Source organism: Acomys russatus, chromosome 8, assembly GCF_903995435.1.
Source record: "Acomys russatus chromosome 8, mAcoRus1.1, whole genome shotgun sequence".
Taxonomy (NCBI): Eukaryota; Metazoa; Chordata; class Mammalia; order Rodentia; family Muridae; genus Acomys; species Acomys russatus.
The window spans coordinates 52912317-52932987 of record NC_067144.1 but is presented as its reverse complement, the minus strand read 5'-3'; the positions used below and the strand labels follow the sequence as shown (position 1 = coordinate 52932987).

The 20671-nt window shown below is 38.9% G+C and overlaps 1 protein-coding gene across 1 annotated transcript in view; it reads right to left on the bottom strand.

Annotated features, from left to right (window-relative positions):
• The window catches only part of Robo1 (roundabout guidance receptor 1), a 719482-nt gene that overhangs the window by 7447 nt on the left and 691364 nt on the right, over window positions 1-20671 (bottom strand). Inside the window, exons 26-28 of the mRNA XM_051150136.1 lie at window positions 15624-16030; window positions 11817-11969; window positions 3995-4303 (exon numbers count right to left, since the gene is read on the bottom strand). Of these exons, the coding sequence (XP_051006093.1) occupies window positions 3995-4303; window positions 11817-11969; window positions 15624-16030 (869 nt within the window). The remainder of the gene's footprint in view (window positions 1-3994; window positions 4304-11816; window positions 11970-15623; window positions 16031-20671) is intronic.

Here is a 20671-nt window from a genome sequence, read left to right as displayed (position 1 = left end):
AACTGACTGATTACAAATCTTACCAAAATATACTCTATTAAAATACAGTAAAAGCCCAAGTAAATTTTCTGTGTTAATTCCTCCATCACTCTGTCCTGCCTTCTCCAGTAATTTTTTTTTCCCTTTTCCCCTTTCCCTTGGTTTTTCAAGACAGGGTTGGTCTGTGTAGCACTGGCTGTCCTGGAACTAACTCTGTAGATCAGGCTGGCCTCAAACCACAGAGATCTGCCTGCCTCCCCCGCATCCTCCCCATGCCAGTGCTGGGGTTAAGGTCATCCACCACCACCGCCACTTTTTCTTTACTTTTTAAATCTTGTCTTTTTACTTATTTTACTTTAAAAAAACAAAACAAAACAAAACAAAAACCTCTCTTGCACGGCTTTTTTGACACAGTATATGATGATGTCAACTCCTATCCTAAAACATTCCCACCAGTTTGGCATTTTAGACAAACTCCACGCAAGCTTTGTCATCCTAACTTTCTGAGAAGAACTCCTATTCATCACCTCCTGTTTGAGTGTGAAAGGTCTCACAGGCTCCTGGTCAACAGCTTCTCCACTGGCAGCGCTATGTTTGGATGCTGGTGGAACTCGTAGGAGGGGGCTGAGTTAGTAGAACTACTTCAGTGAGGTGGCAGTGGGTGCCTTTGAATATTCTATGCGCCCATGCTTCCTGCTCTGCCCTCTGCTCCATATTACATCCATACCCATTCTGGCACGCCCTCTCTGCCAATGTTAATCAAAATAAATCCTTCCTCCCACAAGTTGTTTTTATCAGATATTCTGGTCACAGAAACATGGGAGTGACTAATACATGTCCCTTTCAAAATTCCCACTCCTCCTTCAGTCCCCCAAAGTCTGGCTCCTATTCTGACTATTGCAGCCAACAGTTCTCGTTCATGGTAATCATGGATGGCACATTACAGAAATTCTTTTTTCTCATAAGACTACATCAAAATGTTACATTGTGACATTTTATATTTCATTTTTATTTTTGGGAGGCCTGGTCATAGGTAGCACACATAGGCAGCACTATTTTCTTTTCTTTTGCTACTTTCTCATGTGTGTTTGTGTATAGTATGCATACATGTTTGCATGTGTATGGGTGCATGTATGTGAGTAGGTTTGTGTGCATGCATTCACATGGATGCCCGAGATTAATGTCTGGATTCATCCTCCGTCACTCTTCCATCTTCTTTATTGAGGTAGCATCTCTCAGTCAAACACAGATCTCACTGATGACTAGTCTTTCCCCCTACCCCCAAAGACAAAGTTTCTCTGTGTAGGCCTGGCTGTCCAGGACTCACTTTGTAGACCAGGCTAGCCTCAAACTTAGAGCAATTCACCTGCATCTGCCTCCCAAGTGCTGGGATTAAAAGCAATGATGGCTGGCCTTTTTGTTTGTTTGTTTGTTTTTGTTTTTGTTTTTTCGAGACAGGGTTTCTCTGTGTAGCCTTGGCTGTCCTGGACTCACTTTGTGGACCAGGCTGGCCTGGTCTATAGCGATCCACCTGCTTCTGCTTCCTTGAGTACTGGGATTACAGGTGTGTGCCACCACTGCACCTAGCGACAGTATTTTTCTTTTAAAGACATACTTTTAGAACTTCACACACAGTATGACATATCTACATCACCCCAACTCCTTTTATGGCCCCTTCCCTAACTTATGATTTCTTTTTAAAATTATTATTGTTACATGCCCACATTTATACAATCTACTGAGTCCATTTACTGTCGTTTATATGTATGTGTGTTCAAGACCAATCATTTGGCATTGGACAACTTATGTGCAAACTCATCCTTGGAGGAAACGGATTCTCTCTCTGTAGTCATCAGCCACCTGCAACTATTGCCTTAGGGGTAGAACCTTATGTACTTTATGCTCTCTGTGTTGGCATGCCAACTAGGCAGTGTCTTCATGCTGGTTCTTTTCAAGCATAATGTGGAAAAGCCCTGGGCACATTTTTCTCTTGGGTATCTAGAGGATACTATCTAGCAGTAGGTATCCTGGTCATTTTCCTCTTAGACTCATTCTGCCCATCTTCGGTGATGTTTCCTCGGCTTTAGGTGTAGGCCTTCATTGAAGACATATCAACTGGGGTGGTCCTTCCCAGCCGTAATGCTTACAAGTCATACCAGCTGGCCCAGCAAGACATGCCCAATGGTGCAGGAGTGGGGCTTTGACCCTCTGGTGTAGCCAACAGCTGTGTACCTGAACCTAAATTGAACTGACAGAAGGAATTCATACCTGGTACTATATGGCAACCTCCTGCAGCCGGGGAGGTCACAGACCCTAGAGGAGACCCCAACTGCTGTGAATCTCTGCAGCGAAAGTAATTTCTAACTGTACTCTAAATTCTTGTCTTTATACTCACAGTTAAGTTTAGCTCTCATCTCTCATCAAAGATGCTTAGTTTTACTAGAGTTGGAGACTATTGCAGAGATCCACAACTGGTTATAATGCACAGAACGGGATACCACTTTTCATATCTTAGCTATCATGCCTGCTAGGTCTTTCGGGTGAACAATTTCAGTGTGCTTTAGAGAATGCGGATTCTCTTCCATTCGCAGAATGACCATGACATCTTGGTACAATTCACAGAAACCTCCTGTACACATTTCTGTCTTGTTCCACATTCATCCTGCTCGCAGCTCGACTTTTAGCCTTCGGGAAATATTCACACAACAGAGGTGACTGGCTTTTTGACAAAGTAGGTTTGATTTTGTTTTTCCTCCTAGAGGACTGAATCCTAAACATTTCCTATAAATCCTCTCTGCTGACGGCTCATCTTTATAATTCATAGAGTTATTACCTCAGCGCTGCTTGTTCTAAAATCCACTCAGACTCTGATCCTTTATCCCGATCTTTTAGTCAGTTTTTTTCAACTCTTAATAACTTTTTTTTGTGTCTAGGTTATGGTGAACGTCTTAGTCAATAAAAGGAAATGTAACCTCCCCGTGACATCTATGAATTTCTCTTGTCTTTAATTTGGCTGGTACAATTGTTCTATCAGATACACAGAGCCTCACAGTCACTATCTGAATAACTTTTTTTTTTTTTTACTGTATTATTTTAACTTATAGTTTGACATGTTTCTAGCTGTACAGTACTGCTGTGCCTACCTCTGCCGTGCTCATATTGGCTATTTGCATTTCTTTTATGTTCGTTTAACTCATTTTACATTTCATACCTAGAAGAATACTGCAATGACATGCCTGATTATTTCGGTCTCCCCTTTCATTATTCTGGGATGCTAGTTACTTTTTTCCAAGCCACAAATCATATTACATCATTTCTTACTTAAAAGGCTTTTTCCTTAATTAAACTTAAAGTGAACATACAAAGAAACAAGATTCACTGTGGCATTTTCATACCTATGTGTTCTCATACTGAACTTGGTTCAAATTCACCCTCTTCTCCCATGATCTAGTGCCATGCTTCTAACCAGCCTCTGAGTAGTTCTTGTCTTCCTAATCAAATCATATGTGTTCTATACCTGCTCTTCTTCCTCTCCCAGCAAAATGACTCCCTATTGCATATATAAAACATCTAAAACACTGTCTCATGGTATCCTTGGCTTTTCCTACCTAATCATTTACTAGTGTTGTCTTTAGATATTTATTTCTGGTCCTATTATCCAAAAAAACCGAAAACCACTGGTCACTAAACATTTATTTTCAAGTTTCCATCACTTTTACCTGATACCTACATTATCCTTGCTTAGTCTGTTGGAATAATGCTTACCTTTGAAATAGAATAAAATAAAAATAGAATAAAATTAAATTTAAAAATTCAGTTAATGTGGCATCGTTTTAAAGACACTTGTGTGATGCCATGTCTTGGAATAAATTGTATTAAACAAGCCAGGCACATTCCCACTCCACTGTTAGAAAGGGCCTTAGCCATACTTCTTTTCATATAGCTACAAAAGCCTATGCATGTGTCCTGAGTGCTTAGGGATTTCTGTGTTTGTCTGCCTTTTGGAAAATCATACCTTGGACGAGGTGTGCCTTTGCTGGTGGAAGGTCTCGCTTTGTCGCCTTGTTTCCTCGTCCTTTTCCATCACTTTGCTGGTCCTGTGCTTCTCTGGGGTCACTTGGATTTGTTCGCAGATCAGTGACTTGTCTTCCATCCAGTGCGTCTCTCCCCTTATAACTGCCTGCTTTTCTGTCTGATGATCTGTCTGTTCTTGCTTCTATAGAAGCGAGTTTTGGCACCATCACTGGTCGTACCTCCAGCTGTGCCTTAGACTGGACAGTGGGCGATTTTATAGCGGGTGGCGGCACTGGAGGGGGTGGTAGATCTGTAAAGAGTATTTTAAATGTTGTGAGATCAGACATGTGTAAATTCATCAAAACTAGGTTTATCATTGGAGTCACACTTACCTTACGTGGACTAGAATAACTGAAGGCAACAAAATTTAGGACCAAGAATTTTATCTTGCATCCAGTACAAAAAAGTTGAATCATAGAATCAGGACTTGGACACTTTCTATTGTGGGGCTGGCTACTACCTACTACCGTATATACGCACTGTAATTTTCCCCACTCCAACCCATCAGAACTTCCTATTTGATTTCAGCATGCGTTCACAGGTCTTAGATGAATATTCTCTTATGTCTTTACACAACCTCTTCAAATTGATTAAGGCTGGCACTTCAGTTTTAATTGCCATCTCTAATCTGGCCTAAATTTCTTCTTAATTTGTAGGGTAATGTGCCACGTCAATTTTAACTCATTTTCTGATATCAAAGCTGACTCCTAGCAGACCAAAGACTAATGCCTTTAGATTCTTCATCTCTACTTTACTGCTCTTCATATTATTTCAATTGGTCACACACATCTACAGTAAAATTAAGGCTCTCTTTACTGTGTACCCAGACATTTAAAAGACGATAACTACTCATAGAAATGTAGGTTAATTTTTGGTTTTATATCTACACCTATAGCTAGTAGTTATATTTTAAGCAACATTTTATATAACATATTAATTTAAATTCTTTCCATCATGGATATATTTCAAAAATGAAAGTATGCATACAATTTAATATCTAGAAAATGTACTGTTTGTAAGCTGTGCTTAAATTCATAAAAGTGATTTCTAGCTATAACCCATGAATAACGATAATATATTTTAATAGTATTTGGTAAGTTGACTTAATATGAACAAGTTTTTAGGGGCAGATTGACTTGATTGTGCTTGGAAGATGGATTACAATAAAGAGTCTTTATTCTGGGGGGCTAAGAGGTCATAATAATAGTCCAATATGGGAAGATAGGAGATGAAATATTACTGTAAAGAATATATTTCAGAGATGAAGGAAGGAAACTAGTGTTACCTAATGATCAACGGACTACAGAACCGGGAAGGGGAAGCAGGCAGAGATGACTCCTAGGGCTTTGGTCCTAGTTTACTATGCAGGTGTAAAAACATCTCTGCAGGTGTGGAGTGCATAAATGAAAAAGAAGTTTTTGTGAAGGACTATGAGTTCAATTTTAGGAACAAGGACAGAAGGGGCTTTCAGAATATACAGACAAAAACGAAAAGTAGCTAGTTATGTGTCAGTGCACATTTCAAGAGTCATCAAAATCACACAAAGAGGAATCAACATTACTATGCAGTCAGCCATGTCTATAGGTGGAGCACTGTTTTCTGATTTGAAAGGTAACAAAAATATCAAAAAGGATTCATAAAATATTTTAAAAAATACTTATTATAATTTTGGCCTTGGGAATTCAGATAAAAAGTATTCATGGTACAAAAATTACATGGTAAAAATATCAAAGTCATATAAAATGGAGACATGACAGTCCAACTGGTACCTCATCTCCATTTCAGTATTGATTATGAAGAGTGACTAGTTTTGATAGTTTTTTATAGCTCATCCCCAAATTATCTTCATACAACAAAACTGCGATGCTAAGTCACATGATTCAAGGGAGCATCATCCATAGACAGGTACTATAAACTATGGGTGTGTGGCGCTCTGTATAGCATCTACCCACCTGTAGCTGGTAACCTGATAAAAAGCATCATACAAGTAAACAGCCTTGCATTTTTATTAACGTGAATTGCAATGTTTCTTTCCCCTAGTCATGCAATTGTATGACTCCAAGTGAATACAGAAATTCTTTTCTGTATAATGTTTTGCTCAATAAATACATCATTAGCTAGCCATTCCACAGAGAGGAATATATAAGTTGTTTAGAAATGTTTTGCTGACATTGACAATGTCCACTAGTTATCATTTCCGTGTGCCTGTTTAAGAAATTCTTGAATATTGAGACTATACCTTGAACGGCTTGGAGATTAACTGTAGTCAGAATGCTTGCTCAGCATGCATAATGCCCTGGGTTTGGTCCCTAGCACCAAATAAACTGGACATGAAGGCATATGCCTGTGATCTCAGTGTTCAAGATGCAGATGCAGGAGAATCAGACACTCAGGGTTCTCTTCAGCTACATGACAAGGTCCAAGCCAGCCTGGGCTCCCCGGAAGCCTTTCCTCAAAACACCCCCCCACCCCCACCCGAAATGTGCCTTGAAGATTCTTACTATGATACTAAATGGAAAAACTGAATAACATTAGTTTAATGTAGGACCTCTCACTCTTTTATATATTTATGTATTTGTGTGCATATTCATTTACGAAAGGAACCACCTCCTTCTCCCCTTTTAACAAAAAAGTAGGTCTTTTTAAACTAAATTACTTTGACACTGCAGGCTAAAGTTTAGACATCATAAAAATTTTTACTTGACTCTGAAAGAAAAAAACCTTGAACCACCATTTTACTATGAGCTGTTTTCTTTAGGAATCCATTGTTTTAAAAAAGCAAAAAGAAAAACAAAGTTTTATTACTGTACTTCATGGCTTACTGCACTATGGCATCTTACTCATAGGCTCAACACAGAATAGACCAAACACAGTCTCAACACAGTATAGGCCAAAGTATAGACAATTTCCCTCTAATTTTTGAATTCCTAGTCCTGTTACACACATGGCCACAGTCACTACTGCAGGGATTTATCCCTTAGTTGACTACTTTAATTGAGTCTTTTGCACTACAGGTTTTTGTTGTTGTTGTTGTTGCTGTTTTTGTTGTTGTTTTGTTTTGCTTGAGATAGGACCTCACTATGTAGACCAGGCTGGCCTTGAATTCATGGAGCCATTTGCCTCTGCCTCCTAAATGCTGGGATTCCAGGGTGTGTCCCCACACCCAGCCCCAAAGCAATACTTAGAGATAAGTACTTATAGTTGAAGTCCCTTCCCACCTGCTACTCGTTGGTTGATGCTAAAAGGAAAAACTGATTGGACATGTATCTCAGCAGTAGAATATCTGTCCGGCACATCGCATTTGCAAATTGAAAATGGCAAAGACAAGAAAGAATTAAGAAATAGACTTTAATCAGTGGTATAAGCCATGAGAGGCTAGCACAGTGGCTGGAAGCTGGGCCAGAGACTAACAGGAGAAGTTAATCCAGAACATATCTGCAGGCAAAGGGCATGGCTGTCTATGCACTCCTTCTGTTCTGCTATTTACTATAAACATAAATCATCAGGAGGGGAGAGATCATCACTTTCATGAAACAACAAATTCTCTGGGCTCTTGAAGGTATCAAAGACCATGGTTACTGCTATCACAAGATCAAACAGAGTCCTGGAAATCCCAAGTTCAAAAGGACATCAATTACTGGATATTCTGGATAGATGTTGTCTGTAACACTGGTGACCTTGCTAAGCATTGTAACTTCTTGTATATAGTGGTCACTGTACCCAACTGACCCAGAGAAATGCTAGCAGATTTCATGTGAACTATAAAAAGATTGCGGAGCAAATTCTTCTTCCTAAGGAATTATGGAATGATAATGGAACTAAACTGGAGGTTACTTTCACATGAACAATTCTCTGTTTCTCTTACTGCTGAATCGTGCTTTCCTGCAACTTATGTACTACTTTAAAGTGAATTTTAAAATAAGGGAATTATGGACCTAGTTTCTAAAGGTCTTACGTGATCTTTTTAAAAGGTTATTTTTGTAGATGTTAGTCTGCATGTATGTACGAGCCTCACACGCATTCCTGGTGCCCTGGGAAGCCAATAATGGTATTGAACCACATAGAAATGGAGTTACAAGTTATTTTAAACTGCCATGTGGGTGATGAGAACTGAACCTGGGTCCTCTGTCAGAGCAGCGAGTGCTCTTAACCTCTCAGCCATCTCTCCAGTCTCTCTTTGTAGCATTTCATCAACACTTTCTCCTTTTACAAGAATCCCCAGCTAACAAACACAAAGTGATACATAGAAACACACATGTAGGTAAATCTGCTAGTGCAGCATTAACTTGCTAGACAGATCCAATGCTCTATTTATGTAACTGCTTCAAGCCCCAAGACCTTGTAATTAATGACAAATCAAGTCAAAATAACATCATTCTAAAGAGGATGCTGAATTTATAATTTATGAAAAGTAGGACTGGAGAAATGTTATAGATTTGGTTTTTAAATCAAGTATGTAAATGTATTGGGAGGGTTGAAAAGGCGGGGGTGAGGTGGGGGTGGGGAGTCTATTAGAAGGTCCTAGAAATGTACTTTAACTCCACAAGACTTCGGTTGATAAATATTCATATATTTTAATCCCATCCTCCATCTGGGTTAAGCTTGAAAGTGGCAAACATAAAATAAATAAATAATCAGGCCTGGAGGATGCAGTACTCTGTTTTGCAGGCTAGTGTTCCCTGGGTCTTCATGAAGCCTTATATTTTTACCTACAGGGCAAGGCATGGCCACGATCCTAGAGGGGCTGGTGGGCTCTTGTGTTGTGTATTCTGTCCTTGCCAAACACCACACCTAAAGCTACCCCCCCCCCATCTAAGATTATGACGGTATTTGGAGTCTTTTGAGAAGAAATAAAATAAAAATGAGCTTACTAGATGGGGTCGAATCCAATAAGAGACTAATGCTCCTGTAAAAAGAGTTTAGCGAATAATTACAGACTGCAGGGAGACTGGGGGACGACATACAGTGGAAAGGACTCCAAAGGGTGCCGTGCTGTTCCCAACTCCATTTTGGACTTCGCCCTCTAGAGCTTTAAGGAAATGCTCACTGAGTTGTTGTTACTGTAAAGTTTGTGGGACTGTTTCCTGACAGATAGACTAGCTGAGAGGGGTCCTCAAAAACTACAGTTTATTGACTCAGAATAAGGTCTTGTTTATTCTTTTGAATGCTTTAGAAAATAACTTATTGGAGAAACTGAAGTTTGGATATTTATAAAGCACAGGTGGTATAAACTTGAGGATGTTATTTATTCTGGACGTAGTTCTCAAAACTGATACACAACAACCAATCAGAGTCCATACACTGCACTTAAGGAAAAGGAAACAAACAAACAAACAGACCCTACAAACTTCTCTGTGGTGGTTTGAATAGGTATGGCTTCCATAGACTCATGTTTTGGAACCTGGTCCCCCGGAAGAACACTGGGCCATGTCTCCAGCCCCTCAGATATATTTTCTAAATCTGATTTCTGAGAAAAATCACTTTTGTCTCTATTTTATAGTTGATACCAAGAGTATATACATATTGGGTTTGGGTACAGATCATGGCGGAGGGAGAACAAAGGCCTGGGTTTGAGTACCAGAATTACCAAATGTGTGTTTCTGTGCGTGTGTGTTAGAGAGAGAGAGAGAGAGAGAGAGAGAGAGAGAGAGAGAGAGAGAGAGAGAGAGAGAGAGAGAGAGAGAGAGAGAGAGAGAGAGATTGGTGCATTTAGACCTAAATTCTGTGATTTTAAATTATTAATGCTTATTTTAGGAGGTATAAATAACATATAGCTTTTTCAAAGAAATATTCAGAAATGAGTTGAAGAAACAGTCTAATAATCACAATTTTAGGATGAATGCTTCCCTGTGTTGAAGGGAAGATAAAGCTATAATTTAAAACCAACTTTACTCATTTCTCCATTATTTATTTTCATGAGTTACAGAAAACTATTAGTATCTTTGCAATGCAATAAAGACTAATAATTTGCATAAGCACTTCTGTGAAATGAGCTACTCAAAATCCAAGTAATATTTCACATTAACTTTTTAGCTTTACACATGTTTCAATATAGTTCTTTGGTATTCCTGAAATTAAATAGAAAAAAAAATAACTTGAGTGGTTCATCATTCATCTTAATCCTTTTTATTTGAGGATTAGTTAATATTCATATTTTGTTTTTAAATATGTCAAAACAAGTCCTGTAGAACGCAGGTCACAAATACAGCTAACAATTTTCAAGAATGGCATCATATATAACTGTGATACTCACTCGTGAACCCAGCAAGCTTTCACTATTTAAAGCATTTTTGAAGGCATGGCCAGACTCCTCTCTAAATATATATAAATAAGAGGTGGAAAGATCTACACAAAGTTTTAGGCCAGATTTTTTCCATATGTGTCCAATTTAGATGTGTTTACATCTAGGCTTGATGTCTGACCAGCCTTCCAGGGAAGACTCCTGTCGTCTAGATAATAAACATTGATAAAACAGCAATAAAACTTGTAAAACGCCATTACAGGGGTCCCGTAAATGTAAGATTGCCTGTATAGTTTGAGGATTTACACCGAGAGTTTGTCCCTTAACAGAGGCAAACATGTGCAGAGCCACTGTAATAACCTTTCAAAATCAGATAATATTCTGACAGCTCAGTTTCACTGACAAAAAAAAGAGTCCTGGGCAGAAGCCAGGAGGCCCAGGTGTGCAGTGTCATGCCAGTATTTAATGTAGTCTAATATCAGATAGATGCTAGTGAGAGAAAAATACACAGAATAAACTCCAGATAATAGCATGGACAATCACTCATAGCAAAATTACTTGTGCTCATCATGCGGTGAGCTTTGTATTAAATCTTTCTGTCAAGTGGCAAGACTCACAGGGAAAAGCACCTTCAAAAACCCCTCCCATAACCTTGGATAAGCATCTATAATATTAAGCTTTCATATGATAATAGCAAATGATGGCCTTTATGAAAAATTGCTGCCTCTTAAGGAAAGTCCTAATCGGATTGTAGCTATAGACACCCAGGAGGTGGGGGAAATTCTTCCTTCACCCCTTTAGCAAATTCACAAAATTTGACAAGATGAGTGTGTCTGAGAGAATTTATCTTACATGAATTTCCAATAAAGCCCAAAGGGTTGTTTTATAAAATGAGAGGGTGGTGATAGTTTAATAAATGCTGGGCCACCTGAGGCACTTTCATTAAAGGCTTTCTCTAGACAACATCACAGTGTTTGTATTACCCTCCTCCGCCCCCTTGAGAATACAAGTGTCACCTCCTCAGCAAGACTCCATACTGCACTTGAAGGCATCAAGAAGAGGGTGTGAGGTGGTGCACAAACAACCCATAATACCACTGTCGTTGCAAAAACTGTCTCAGTACCTTCACTGTTCTTTGTCTTCTTCCAAATTTATTTAAAAAAAAAAAAAAATAGAGTGAAGAAAACAGAGATGATTTGGAGGTTTGACCAGTGGTGCTGACAAAGGTAAGTCCAATGCTACGATGTCTACTAGAGTCATGGCCATTGTGTGAAGCTATACAATAAACTCTCAACAGATATTTATTTAATTTCTTAAATAACCAGCTGTGTAGGAAACTGCAAAGGCTAAAGATGGTGGACAATTTGTGGAAGGATTTTTTTTGCCCCTGCAAGTAATGTAAGGCTACTCTTAATGAATGTTGATGTAATTTCTAATGTCAGCGAACACATTCACTAGTCATAAAGAAGCCAGGGAGATAGGCGAGCCTCATAGATGTTTTCATCCATTTCAATGGACTTACCATCTGTGTAGGCTTCTCTGCGCAGATGTCCTGGCTGGTGCTTTTGTTTCTTGGCAGGTCTCACTTTCTGGATTACAGCAGCACTCATGTTGCTGTCTGTAGACACGGGACTTGTGGGCCTAGGGCACTGAGAGCCGTGGAGATGTCTGCGGCCTGAGGAGGAAAGTCAGAGGCAGACTCATCAGGGCGTTTTAATTTCACTGACTCAGCCAGAGCAAAACACTCAAGCTAGAAACAATTTCTAGTTTTAAAAAGTACTTAAAGTTTACCGCCTGTATTGTCCTTGGCTGAGGGGGAGACCTGGTGGCACTCAGAGGAAGGACAGCAGGTTACCAAGAAGAGACTTGATACCCTATGAGCATATACAGGGGGAGGTAATCCCCCTCAGGAACAGTCATAGGGGAAGGGAATAAGGGGAAAATGGGAGGGAGGGAAGAATGGGAAGATACAAGGGATGGGATAACCATTGAGATGTAACAAGAATAAATTAATTAAAAAAAAGAAACTAGATATTTTCATACAATTAAAAAAAAAAGTACTTAAAACCCACCAAATAATAAGCTCCCTCCTCCTTCTATTTATGCTAACTGGAGAAAACACCCTGAAAGTACTGTCGTTCTTTTTTTCTTTTTCTAAAGCCACAGGACTTTTATTCTACTGAAGTTCATGGTCCTCTTTATATAGGGAAAACACTGCAATTATTTTTTCAGGTACCATCACTAGAATGTTCTTAAAACAAGAATGTTATTATTTTCTTGCACCATGTATCCGGTGCTTGTTGCTTTTTGGATTGGAAGAGTCAGATTCCTTAACAACTTCATGTTGTAAAAATGAACTGGATTAATTAAATCTGTTTATGGTATTCTTTGAAGGTAGAACCCTAATAACTTAAAATAACGTTTTTGGGTATTATCTTTGTAAGTATGCTGAAACCGATGTAGCTCACATACACAGCCACACCCAAATGTACTTCTTTGTTTCTTCGGCCTCAAGATCCTTGTCAATCCTCACTATTCAGTGGCCTCTCCAAGGGTCCAGTTAGTGCTGGCTATTTTTGGAGACACAATATTGCCAATCGACAGTGCAAACTTATTTTACTAAGCAGAGATGGCACATTTCAGTGTCATCAAATTCCCAGGCCCTTACAGTGATGATGTATTTCCTAAGAGGTACTACTTGGGTCATCTAAAATGACAATGGAAGGCTTTCAGGACTATGCCAACCTACACTATTTTGGTTTCTAGAAATTCCATCCACAAGTCCACTGCTTTCTATTGAACCCAAGAAACTTCAGACAGACTTGGGATTCAGACATGTCCTCTGGCTGTAAACAGGAGAAGCTGCATACATTGAAATCAACACATTTAAAAGTGCCAACTGAGGCACATTAAATAATGGACATTAATGCAGCCAAGTGAGAAGCAATGTGATTGGATTATCCATTCATATTAACTCCAAGTCACATGATAAGCATTGTCATTTCTTGAAAAGAATATCGTAATAGGCAGAGGCCAGTGCCTGTTTAGTTCATTATAATTATGAGCCAAATGAAACCAGAAGTGCCACTAAATTACAATACAATAAAATATTAAACCTAACTCTCTTTAGCTATGATGGAGACTATTACAATTAAAGTTACATATCCATGAAAACCAAGAATTAGGGCGGAGATGGAAACCATTACTCATTCTATTGTATAAGGCCATCTACTGCTCATAGACCCTGAGGCATAAGGTCGTTTACAGATGAATTTTCAACGTTATTCCTATGTTTCATTGACTTAATGAACTGAAACGCACCATTAACGCAATCTGAAAATAGAGGTTTGAGATGCTTAATTTCATGTATTTATTTATTTATTTTTTACAGAGGGTTGAAAACTGAGGTAAAACATATATCTAATTAGATGTTATTTATTTATTTATTTATTAATAAATATAAATAGGCTTGTATGTATTACCGTACTAGCTGTTACTGGAAAACAGAATATTTGGTTGCATTTTATAAAACATAGGCCTGGAGTAAGTACATATTCTATGATAATGGGTTGGTAAATATTAGGTATCTTTTTCTACACAATGAATAATGTATGGAGATGGCCTTGTGCTGTAAGTGAAATATCTGTGATTATATTCTAAACTGATAAAAAGCAATGATCAGCACAGTATCTCAAGAAAGCCAGAAGGTTACCAATGTGATAGTGAAAATTAAAACAGGAAGACGTTTTTGACTTGTGATAATCTTTTCTTTTCATGAAATATGTTTCTTTCCTCTTGACCATATCATTTTCCTTAACTATTTGTATTTTCTTGGCTACCAGAAATACAGCCAGACAGACACAAGAACAAATAGACATACACACACAGACATGCACAACACACACCCCCACAGACACCCACACCCACACATACACATACTCATCTTACACAAAGACCATAAGGTGCTTGTTGAAATTTCAATTATTTCTTTTCTTATGATATTTCTTCTCTAAGTAAGAGTGGAGAGGAAGAATTAAGTGAAAATGATTTAAAAATAAGTACATGTATTACACTAGGCTATAGCAATGAAAAGGGGAATGGGGAAAAAGTAATATGCATTTATATTAACTTGCTCTTTCAACTATTATATTAAAAATATGAAATATTTACGCTTTAAGATGCATGCATATTTTAAACATGTTCCCCATTAAATTGATATGAAGCATAAAGAGGTGCTACGGGCTCAATCTGCACTGTTCGTTCACAGCCTTCCTTGTCCATTGCTTGTTCCTGGCTGGTAGCTCTACTCTGGGGGCCATGGAACCTTTATAAACTAGGATCTGGCTGGTGGACATGGGTCGTAAGACGTTAGACCCATTGCTGGTCCTAGCGGGATTCCAGCCCCATCTGTCCTACAATGTGGGAGCCACAGAAACAAGCACCTACCAGGAAGTGAGCGTCTCTGCCCTGCCCTCCTCACTGAGTTACAGGACAACTGCTGTCTCTGATGGAGTTTCCATCAGGAATTGTGACCACTGTGACTAACATGAGAGGCTAAGGAGCCATTTCCTGATGGTTTGCGTGTTTCGACTGGGTATTTTTTTATTTAATCTTACAAAAGTGCTAATTAAATAGAATTATCAAAATGAATTTCATTTTAGGGACTTTCTGCATTAAACCCATTTATAATATATACATAGCAGCACAAAATTAATTTTTCTGAATATAATTCAACCTTAAAGGCATTTGTATCAATTGTCTAAAACATACACACACAGAAAGACATACACACACACACATGTATGATTATCATAAATGGTATTATAGTCAGCTTCTCATCAAGTCACTTTGTACTGAGTCTATAAAATAAAAACAACATAAATTACTTAAGTCTTTGTAGAACCAGGTGTGGTGGTGCATACCTTTAATCCCAGAACTCAGGGAGGCAGAGGCAGGGGGATCTCTATGAGTTTGAGGCAGCCTGGTTTATGAAATGAGTCCAGGATAGCCAAGGCTACACAGAGAAAACCTATCTTGAAAAAAAAAAAAACCAAACCAAACCAACAAACAAAAACATCTTTATAACAACCAGGAAATAATCAAACCAAGTCATATTCTTAAATTTGTTTTCCACAGGTAGAAAGAGGAGAGAGGGTGGGGGAGGGAGGGAAGGAGGGAGGAGGAGGGAGGGAGAGGAGGGAGAGAGAGAGAGAGAGAGAGAGAGAGAGGAGAGAAGAGGAGAAGAGAGAGAGAGAGAGAGAGAGAGAGAGAGGAGAATTATTTTACATAGGACACATGATGGGGACATGGCGCACATCTCAGGACTCACCAGCAGCATCCTGCATTTGGCGTCGAGCCACTTTCAGGCCAGCATATTCCGCAGCGGCAGCAACTGCCTGGGCAAAATCAGCATCAGTGAAAAAGGAGCCATCAGACGAACTGACACTGGAGCGCCCACTGGAAATGTTGTCCTCTTCTGAGGCAGAGCCCCAGCCATTGATCATGGACCCAGTGACAGAGCTCTCAAGGTCCCCAACACTGGATGCTGGGGTCTGCTCGAGCCCACGTAACAAAAGCCTTCTAGTCTGCATTTTGGCAACTTCCATGTCGGCTTCGTCTTCCTCCTCTTCTGGGGCATCCGTATCCATATCTGAGACAAGGGGTCCTGAAATGTAGCCGTAAGTATGAGGTGGGGAAATTGGCCGTGGCGGTGGAGGAGGACTCACGGGCTGCCGTCTGTAGGAAGATGAAGAAAAGAACAGCTCAGCTCACCACGTAAGACACAAGACAACAAAATAACCGGATAGTTGAGGCTGACAGTGACAAAAAGCAACTCCACTAGCGTCTTAGTTTCTCTTCTAGTCACTGTAATAAACACTCTTGACAAAAACAACGTAGGAGAAAGAAGGGTTTCTCCTGATGCCCAGTTCAAAGCTATAGTTAAGGATGTTAAGGGAGTTAAGGATGCGGGAGCTTGAAGCCGCTGGAGACACTGCGCCCAGGATCAGGAGGCAGAGGGCAGTGAATGAACGCTACTGCCCAGCTGCTCTTACACAGGGCAGCGTCTCCGCTAGGGAATGGCAGCACCATTGTGGGTGAGGATTTCCACCTCAAATGATGCTCTCAAGAGAGACCCTATAGACTTATCGCCCAGATGATTCTAGTTTCTGTCCGTTGACAAGCAACAGTAAGTGTCACATCTGGTCTATTCTTTTATTCAAGTCAAAATAAATATATTTAGTTATCTAATTTTCATGTTTGTTTATTGAACTATGTTCGCTCGAGGGGGGGGGTAATCCTTATTTGGAAGCACACTATATTTTTCTTGATGAGTTTCTAATTTTCCAAGTTACTTATTATTAAAGGCAGGAGACGTTTATCTGGAAACACTTTGTTCTGTACACATTTTTTTCTTCCCTTTTCTTCATTAGTACACCTTCCACTCAGAGCAAATGGAGCCATTCATCTTGACAACATTCAGCAAGATTTCATACGATTAAAAAAATACACATTCAGCATATGCCATAATTGCTTTTAGACTTTATTCTATTAAGAAAAGCTATGAGATCCAAGAACAATTTTCTCTGATTTAATCACTTATGAGTTCCACTAAAGGTTATGAACTCCCTCTAAACTCTGCAGCGTCTTTGTGTTACATTTCCTATCTGTTCATCCTTAACTGTCTCTCTACTCTCTTCTGGCGCTCAAGCTTGTGTGGATCTACCCACTTGATTTTTCAATGAGGTTAAGGATATTTATTCTGATGTCCCGGAATTTGTTATGAATCAAACCATGAAGTAAATAGATACGAGGAATAGCACACTCAGAATTATAAACAACGAGTCCCCAGCCACTTGTCCAGTCTCTTGAAAAACTCCATTTAAAAGTAAGTCTTTTATTTATTTATTTATTTATTTATTTATTTATTTATTTATTTATTTATATCCATGATGAGTGTAAGATGGCTGAGATTGTTTAGACTTTAATGGAAAGCAATACCATGCAAAGAATGTCATCCCACTGAAGAAGAATGCAAAGGAAGAATGCCCCCCTCACAGCAAAGGAAGACAAAGGAGTCTTTCCATTTGGTGACTCCTCACAAAGCCAGGTAGAAGAGATTATGCAATGAACGGTGCCTGGTGAGAGCCACCCATCTAGTTCTACACTCTTCAGAAGAACAGCCTATCAATCTGACCTGCTGAGGCCCCGCTGTTAAAAGGTAGCTGGCATTAGGATCTGGCACACCACCTGATGACCTCGCAACGGGGAGGCCGGGACAGATGACACAGGGGTGCCAATCCACACAAAGATGTGGCTGAGTTGTTTAAAGACTACAGGCCATGGAAAAACGCTGTCTAAGAGCAAAGCTCTCGTTCGTGAGCTGAGTTAGCACCAGGACATCCCGTCTCCATCACAATGATTCTCATTGAGTTGGATGAGTCGCAACAGTGTCTAGTCCTATCCCTCGAGCAGAGCAGTTTGCATTTGCTGTTGGTGTTCTCTCTCCGTTCCCTCAGGACTGGAAGAGGCAGGAGGACAAAAGATGAAAAGTAGTGGCAGAGATGTGCTAGCTACTATTCCACACCAGCAAAGCCCTCTGCAAAGGGTGTCTGGGAACACATGGTTAAGGTTTTAAGTGAACAGAGCTGGGTCTGAAATGAACAGTCAGCAGACAGAGTTACACGGGAGGTAGTCAGAACCTACCTATCATCCGAATCAATGAGGTTCTGATCTGGCTGTCTACATAAAGAGGGAAAAGTAAGTTCACACAGCACCATTTATAGGGTGTCTGGCAGTTCTTTGAAGTAAGCTATTTTCTGCTTTTGATCCCAATAAATGGAGACACTTTAATAAACTTATTTTATTACTTAAAATTGAAAACTATGAAAGAAATAATTTTGAAGCACTACAGTCAACTCATTGAGACACTGGCTAGCCATGTTTTACAATGTTAATTAATTCCTGTAACTTGCTGGTTTGGCTCTTAAGTTATCATTTGACACACAAGCACATTGAAATTCAAAGGTTTCAAAGTTCTTACAGTGCTTATATGAAGTTCAGAATTTAAACCAAATCATATTTCCAAGGCTACCGTTTTCCTCCTAAGAATAGTAGCAGGTCCCCTCCCAACCTTCCATTTCTTATATAGGCCAAGGAGAGACATTTTATAGGTAGATATGTAAAAAAAAAAAAAATAGTCTAAGAAATGAAAATTAATGCATTACATCAAAGAATTAAATGCATATATTATTTAGTTCATTTTTGCATATTAGTGTATCTACACATATATATATATACACAAACATATATACATACACACACAGTCATAAAATATAGTGGCTTAGTTTTCATTTCTGGGTGGGTTTAATTTATCTGTGTGTGTGGCACCAGAAGAAATAGGAAAAATGTGCCAAAGCTGAAGTTATTTAAAAGATTAAAATGGATAATTGCTTCAGTGTGGCATGTGTTATACACACAGGAGGACAACCATTGTTTAATTTGGAGTATAATGAAATGTTAAATGTTAATTTACAGCCTTTGTCAGCATGGATAGCCACAAGAGCAAGCAATTTTTGTTTCTTTTTAAAACATGTTCGAGTTTTTAGCACAAAGACTATTTGACCATCGATAAATTGCTGAGGAACGGCTCACTCCAGTGTGAGAGAATGCCAATATTGTGCTCACAGACTTCACCTTCTGGAGAGTAAAAATCCCTTCCTGTTAAACAGGGGCTGGCTTTTAACTACAAACCATGCAGATTCTGAGAAAAGGCGGAGACATTTATTCAAACCATCTGCAAATAAGGCTATCCCAGGGAATGAGCGATAAACATGCACAGTTTGAAATATGTAATATATTCTATTGGAAAACAAAGGGCTATTTCAGGATGCTGCACTCAAGTGGGGCTTGTCACAAAGGAGCCTCAACTCTCTAGATTCTCCCCCTCAGGGGCTTCAATGTCTCGTGAAATAATATAAAAGTATATGTGTGCAATTCACAGCACTCTAGGCTGCTGCAAAAGTGATGCCTCCATAAATATGCTCAAGAGGAAGGGGAGCGGTTCCATTAATTTATGAAAGCAGTGTATCTACAGTTTACCATTCAGCACTTACCATCCAAGACACAAAGAGAAAACCATTGAGTTTTTTTCAAACACTAGCATAGCTTAAATGTTGTGTGAAATTAACTATCTCCTCTTTATTATTTGTAAAAAGAACATTTAATTTTGCTTTGTCATTTGAATTTCTTTTCTTCCCAGTAACAACAAATTAAAGATGTTTGTATTAAAAATACAAGTAAATTTCCTAGTCCATATGTGAATGTTATTTTTATCATTCAGGACAGTTTTGCTAAATATGAACTCCGGCAAGGCAACATCCATTTATACCTTTTGAAACAGCTGATGTGAACAAAGTTTGAATATATTAGTTTTATTGTAACTGACTAAAAATATGGAGATTCCTACTATATTACTCATCGATTTTACTGAGTTTTAGATGTAAATGAAATATCTTGGAAATTCATTGGAGAAGTTGTAATATTCGTAATTCAAGTTGTGATGAGTGTGTGTGTGTGCGTGCGCGCATGCGTGCATGTGTGTGTGTACACATGCAGGCACAGTGGCCAGATGGTAGTCTTGGGTATTGTTCCTCAGGAGTTTATGAGAGTCTCTCACTGGGTTGAAGTCTTTCACAAAAGGCTACACCAGTTGGCCAGGAATCATCGTGGCTCTGCCTCTACAGCAGTGGTTCTCAACCTTCCTAAAGCTGTCACACTTTAATGCACTTTTCTCATGGTGTAGGGAATCCACAACCATAAAATTATTTTTGTGCCTACTTCATAACTGTAATTTTTCTACTGTTCAGAATTGTAATGTAAATATCTGTGTTTTGAGATGGTTTTAGGTGACTCCCTGTGAAAAGGTCATTTTATCTCCAAATGGGTAGTGACCCACAGGCTGAGAACCCCTCCTCTACAGGGACAGGATAGTAAGAGGCCACTGTGCCTGGCTTAGGTTTACATAGGATCTAAAGATGCAACTCAGGTCCTCATGTTTGCACAAGGTAAGAACTTTACCAAGGAAACTATCTCCTCAGCCCAACAATGTAACCTTTACATTCTCACTAAATGTAATGGTGTTATAATGGGTTGACTTCTAAACTTTTCTTAATATATAGCATAGTATTTATATATGCTCCCAAAGGATAGACTATAATCAATTTATATATATATATTTATGTATTACATATACTATATATATAGAGAGAGACTTACTATACCTATTATAAGTATGCTAGATATTCAAATCAATGAGACTATTACCAGTAAAAAAATTAGAGAAACAATGTATATTTTAGATACATAATGATTTTAAAT